The sequence below is a fragment of the Scylla paramamosain genome, chromosome 26, assembly GCF_035594125.1.
Source record: "Scylla paramamosain isolate STU-SP2022 chromosome 26, ASM3559412v1, whole genome shotgun sequence".
In the NCBI taxonomy this organism is placed as follows: domain Eukaryota; kingdom Metazoa; phylum Arthropoda; class Malacostraca; order Decapoda; family Portunidae; genus Scylla; species Scylla paramamosain.
In genome coordinates, this window is record NC_087176.1 from 7552501 (window position 1) to 7559231 (window position 6731).

At 52.4% G+C, this 6731-nt stretch overlaps 1 protein-coding gene across 7 annotated transcripts in view; it reads left to right on the forward strand.

The window, feature by feature from the left end:
• Positions 1 to 4706, forward strand: part of LOC135113672 (uncharacterized) — a 128708-nt gene extending 124002 nt beyond the window's left edge. For all 7 annotated transcript variants that reach the window (XM_064029129.1, XM_064029131.1, XM_064029134.1 and 4 more), the window contains 3 exons: positions 257 to 390; positions 1711 to 1943; positions 2289 to 4706. In XM_064029129.1, coding sequence (XP_063885199.1) covers positions 257 to 390; positions 1711 to 1943; positions 2289 to 2439 — 518 coding nt within the window. In that variant the 3' untranslated portion in view covers positions 2440 to 4706. The remainder of the gene's footprint in view (positions 1 to 256; positions 391 to 1710; positions 1944 to 2288) is intronic.
• Positions 4707 to 6731: the final 2025 nt, after the last annotated feature.

Below are 6731 nucleotides of genomic sequence, written 5' to 3' on the forward strand. Positions count from 1 at the left end.
GTAGTAGTAGTAGTAGTAGTAGTAGTAGTAGTAGTGGTGGTGGTGGTGGTGGTGGTGGTGGTGGTTTAACAGTCCACAGTCGAAGTTATTGGGGTTCTCAAGGGTATTTTCATGTCACTCCTGTTCTCCCACCCTCCCCTCTCCTCTCCCCACACTGACCCACCCACTCCCCACTCCAATCTCTCCCTCTCTCACCACCCTGAAAAACATCATCTCCCATCTATTCCTCTCACCCCCTCTCCCTCCTCCTCCCCAGACGTGCCCACGCGGGAGCCCAAGGTGTCACTGAATCGCCTGCAGTGGTCCCCCGGGGAGGTCCTGAGGGCTAACTGCACTGCCCCACCCGTCAGGCCTCCCTCAGATCTCCACTGGTACATCAACGGCAAGAAGGTACGTGGTGGTGCTGGTATGGGGGGAGGGGCGGTAACAGTAGTAGTAGTAGTAGTAGTAGTAATAGGAAGGAGTATGCAAAGGAATACAAAGGAAGTCCAAATAGCAACAGGCTCTGAGGTCCTTACAAGGCTGTTTGGGTAACTATTGTACGCTAACTTAGTGGGAGAGGCATGATAGAGCAGAAGATGGCTGAAGGAGGAGGAGGAGGAGAAGGAGGAGGAGAGGGAGTAGTAGTAGTAGTAGTAGTGGCAAGGACTGTATGTGCTACCAGGGCGGTCCACTCCTTGGTGATCGCGAGAAGCCAGGTTAACCAAATACGCATTTCAGCAGCCCTCTCACGTGGCTTGGGAACCTGGAAATGATAAGTCGGGTTTTCAAGGGTTTCTCCTGTTAATAATGTAGAAATCTTGTTAATCTGTCACTAGAATCGTAAAAACACCCTTAAAAACCCGTGTCAGTTCAAGTACAACCACCACGTGTAGGCCTGATGGCTTCCTGCACTAACCCTTGTGTTCCTATGACGGTGCTGTCAACATACACAAGAACAGTATGGCTTTTTTTTCCCCCTCTAGACACCCTGATTTTAAATTAATACACGCGTCAGTACCCTCCCCCACTACACACACAACAGACTCAGTGCGATTCCCACCATGGTGCGAGCCATCAATCAATAGTATTTCCCTCCTAGATTAGACTTACCTTTAGGATTAATGTTAAGTTTTTCCCCATACCCTATGTACATTTTCAGTTTGTCAACTGCCTAAATACTAAACCGTTTATTATTATTGTTATTATTATTATTTGTTTATTTCCCACGAGTCACAACACACTGCAGGCTGGGTCCTCGCGTCCACCCCCCACTCCTCGTCCTAGGCTGTGTTAAACGCGAGAACAACACCAGCACGACACAGTGGTTTGCTTGTTTCCTGATGTACCACCACCACCACCACCACCACCACCGCTACTACTACTACTACTACTACTACTACTACTACTACTACTACTGTTAATATTGCCACTAACATCATCACAAATACTGCCACTGTCACCATCATCATACCACTACTATTACTACTACTATCTTCACCACTACTAATACAACCACCACTATCATTACTATTACTACTACCACCCGTACAAATACCACACACCGCAACGCACACGCCTACAACGCCCACTTCCGCAACACACGCCCACACACCACCCAACGCCCAACTCACAGCAAAACACGTACCCGCCCATACCAGCTATTTAACCCCACGCCCACACTCAAATGCGCCCAAACAACCACACTGACGCCCTCACGCCCACCCACAGGTGTCCGAGCAGAAGGTGCGCACCATGGTGACGAAGGAACGGCCGGAGAGCAGGATGGGCGTGGATGGCGGCGCGGGGGTGGCGGGGAGCGGGCGGCAGCAAGAGGTGCCGCTGGAGGAGGAGCAGCTGAGTCGCACCTCGCAGCTCACTCTGGCGCTCAAGGCAGAACACTTCACGGCGGGCGGCCAGGCCACTCTGTCCTGCGAGGCGACTTTCTCCGGAATGTACAGCAGGTGTGTGTGTGTGTGTGTGTGTGTGTGTGTGTGTGTGTGTGTGTGTGTGTGTGTGTGTGTGTGTGTGTGTGTGTGTGTGTGTGTGTGTGTGTGTGTGTGTGTGTGTGTGTGTGTGTACCAAACACATAACATTCACAGCATCACATTCTCAAACACTCTAGAAGGAATCAGTCCATTCATGTGAAACAAGCAAAGGGGCGATGCAGAAGCCAATACTAACATTGAGATGTAAGAATCTCTCTCTCTCTCTCTCTCTCTCTCTCTCTCTCTCTCTCTCTCTCTCTCTCTCTCTCTCTCTCTCTCTCTCTCTCTCTCTCTCTCAGTAACTCTCCCCCTTCCCCGCAGGGTGACCAAGATGCACTTGGCCCTCCCAGGCTACAAGACGGCGGCGCCCTCACAGAAGCTGTTCGGCGGCGGGGCTCCCATGGCTGCAGGCGGCGGCGTAGAGGGCGCCGCCCTTCTGCTGGGGGTGCTGCTGTTGCTGCAGGTGTTGTAGGGGGCGCTGCGTCGAGGCTCGCCGCGCCGCCGAGGAAGGCTGCGGGGCGGCCACGCTGTGTGTCGACGCCCGTTTTGATAACAAAGTGAACCATGCCGCGCCGCGCCGCGCGTGTGGAGACAGACAGCTGCCTGCGGACGTGGCGGCAGCAGGCAGGCCAGGCGCCATGGCAGGCAGCTGGTGCAGGCCGTACAGCCTGTACAGCCTGGCCTGGGGCGGCCGCCTGTCCCGCAGCCGCGTGTACTGTAAATAGTCACTCACCATACGGAGTTTCGCTGCCTATGGATTGAATTCAGGGTCCTAGCATGTAAGGAACTACTAACAAACACACTAGCCTGGTAGAGTCTCTATATTGGCCCCATGAATGTACAGTACTTATACCGAGGTCACCCCTCACCTCGCCACGTCACCCCGCCATCCCCATCACCCGTAGCTCATCACTATACTCAATGGGACGTAACTGTATCGTCGTAGCGCTAAGTCGATGGGACGTAGAGCTTAAGATGAAAGACTAAGTGTAGCTCCCCTGCTGAGCGCGGCGCGTGTGGGCGGCCACGCGGCGGGCGTCGCGAGGCCTCGCTCATGCCTCCCTCACTAACGGGCGCCCCTCCTCCCTGACACCCCGCGTCTCACCGCCTCCTACCGCCACGGGGCAGCAGCAGCCCACCACCCTCGTCTGCCGCGGGGCGCCCCGTGTGGCCTGCCACTTGCTGGCAGCACCCCGCGCTGTGCCAGTGCCGCGTCAGATGCCCCGTGGCGGGGTGCCCCGTGGCCTGTGCGGCAACAGGCGCGTCACGAGCCACGCCACGTGAGGGAGGAGCCACCCAGCGTCACACGCCCTGACTGGCAGCGCCCAGCGACGCCCCTCCCCCCATGCAGCGCGTGTCGCCGCCCACACCCGCGCTCTCAGGTAATCCTGGGCGGCTCCCGGGCGCTGACGCTCCGGGGAGCCTCTAGAGCCCACGCCCACACCCTGAGGGAGGGTCCCGCGCCCCGGGTGCCCACGCCCATGCACTTCACTACCGCCCGTTACAAGCGTCTTCCTTCAATATCACAAACGTGTTTTTATTTTTACGTAACATTTTGACACAGAGCTTAGAGAGTGAGCCCAGCGTGGCGCGGCGGTAAGCCCCGGGCGACGGGACGCCCGCACGCCCGCCCCTCCCCCCGGCCAGCCGCCGCCCCGCCCAGGCCGGCCAGCCTGGCGCCGCGGCCGCACGCCGGGCGACGCTCAACCTGACGATTCCCTCGAGTCCCTCCGCGCGAGGCGACGCGACCTGTGATGCCGAAACACGGAGCCAGACCCGCCCCACCACGCCCCCACCCGCGTCCGCCCGCCCGCCCGCCTGCCTGCACACCGGCTGGCTGACCACCCTGTATTTTGTAGCGAAGTGTGTGTGTGTGTGTGTGTGTGTGTGTGTGTGTGTGTGTGTGTGTGTGTGCATGAGAGAGAGAGAGAGAGAGAGAGAGAGAGAGAGAGAGAGAGAGAGAGAGAGAGAGAGAGAGAGAGAGAGAGAGAGAGAGAGAGAGAGAGGAGCACCACTCAGCGGAGCAGCAGCAGCAGCACAGCAGTGCGTGGCGAGCCGTGCAGGGCGAGGCTGCGAGATGGAGTGGGGGGCGCGGCGCCCTGCGCGCCCCTGGAGCAAAGCAGGAGCTGGGAGGCGGTGAAATCAGCCTAGCGCCGCCACCACTACCACCACCACGCCCGGGGACACCAACCACACCTGGCGCCACACACACACACACACACACACACACACACACACACACACACACACACACACACATGCCCACCCGGCCACGCCCTGCTGCAGAATGCTTCTGGACGCGTCATCAGAAGCAAGATGACTGGAAGCATGAGCACCACCTGGGGGCAGTGCCAATGCAGTGCCAAAGCGGTGCCAAAGCGGTGCCAAAGCGGCGCCAAAGCAGTGCCAAAGCGGTGCCACGTGGAGGAAGGAGGGACAGAAGGTAGAGGGCCGCGTGAGGGAGGCGAGGCGGCGGCACTATCCCAGCTGGCACCAGTGAGGGCGTGCCACTCACCAAGGGAGTGGCTATGGCGGGCGCCGTGCCTCTCAAAGGGCGTGGTGGCAAGCAGGAGTCTCCCGCCCTCGCAGCCGCCATGACACAGTGGAGTAGACGGTAGGGAAACACACACACACACACACACACACACACACACACACACACACACACACACACACACACACACACACACACACACACCGTATTTTGTACAAACGCCAAAATAAAGGCTGTTCGAGGGCTTTCTGATTTTTCTTGACCTTGTGGTGTTGTTGTGGTGTTGTGGCGTGGTGTTGTTGTGGTGTTGTAGCGTGGTGTTGTTGTGTGGTGTTGTGGCGTTGTGGTATGGTTGTGGTGTTGTGGTATGGTTGTGATGTTGTGGTATGGTTGTGGTGTTGTGGCGTGGTGTTGTTGTGGTGTGGCGTGGTGTTGTGGTGTGGCGTGGTGTTGTTGTGGTGTGGCGTGGTGTTGTGGTGGTGTGATGATGTTGTTGTGGTGTGGCGTGGTGTTGTGGTGTTGTGGCATGTTGTTGTGGTGTGGCGTGGTGTTGTGGTGGTGTGATGGTGTTGTTGTGGCGTGGTCAGTTAACATTTGATTACGAAGGAGGTAACATTCAAAGTACATTGATTTTAAACAACGTAACATTAAAATTACACTGATAGCAAATTACGTAAGACTGCTCTCGATTACAAACGAAACGGCACTTACATTACACTGAATTACAAACAAACCGGCGCTTAGATTACACCTGAATGCAAACAAACCGGCACTTGAATTACACTTCATTACAAGCAAAACGCCACTTGAATTACACTCGATTACAAACAAACCGCCACTTGAATTACACTCGATTACAAACAAAACGCCACTTGAATTACACTCGATTACAAACAAAACGCTACTTGAATTACACTCAATTACAAACAAAACGCCACTTGAATTACACTCATTACAAGCAAACCGGCACTTGAATTACACTCGATTACAAACAAACCGCCACTTGAATTACACTCGATTACAAACAAACCGGCACTTGAATTACACTTCATTACAAACAAACCGGCACTTGAATTACACTCGATTACAAACAAACCGGCACTTGAATTACACTTCATTACAAACAAACCGGCACTTGAATTACACTTCATTACAAACAAACCGGCACTTGAATTACACTCGATTACAAACAAACCGGCACTTGAATTACACTCGATTACAAACAAACCGGCACTTGAATTACACTTCATTACAAACAAAACCACTTGAATTACACTCATTACAAACAAAACGCCACTTGAATTACACTCGATTACAAACAAAATGCCACTTGAATTACACTCGATTACAAACAAGCCGGCACTTGAATTACACTTCATTACAAACAAACCGGCACTTGAATTACACTTCATTACAAACAAACCGGCACTTGAATTACACTCGATTACAAACAAACCGGCACTTGAATTACACTTCATTACAAACAAACCGGCACTTGAATTACACTCGATTACAAACAAAACGCCACTTGAATTACACTCGATTACAAACAAAACGCCACTTGAATTACACTCGATTACAAACAAAATGCCACTTGAATTACACCTGATTGCAAACAAACCGGCACAGATTACACTTCATTGCAAACAGAACGCCACTTGAATTACACCTGAATGCAAACAAAACGCCAGTTGAATTACACTCCATTACAAACAAACACCACTTGAATTACACTTCATTACAAACAAAACGCTACTTGAATTACACTCGATTACAAACAAACCGGCACTTGAATTACACTCGATTACAAACAAACCGGCACTTGAATTACACTCGATTACAAACAAACCGGCACTTGAATTACACTCGATTACAAACAAAACGCCACTTGAATTACACTCGATTACAAACAAACCGGCACTTGAATTACACTCGATTACAAACAAAACGCCACTTGAATTACACTCGATTACAAACAAACCGGCACTTGAATTACACTCGATTACAAACAAACCGGCACTTGAATTACACTCGATTACAAACAAAACGCCACTTGAATTACACTCGATTACAAACAAACCGGCACTTGAATTACACTCGATTACAAACAAACCGGCACTTGAATTACACTCGATTACAAACAAACCGGCACTTGAATTACACTCGATTACAAACAAAACCACTTGAATTACACTCATTACAAACAAAACGCCACTTGAATTACACTCGATTACAAACAAAACCACTTGAATTACACTCATTACAAACAA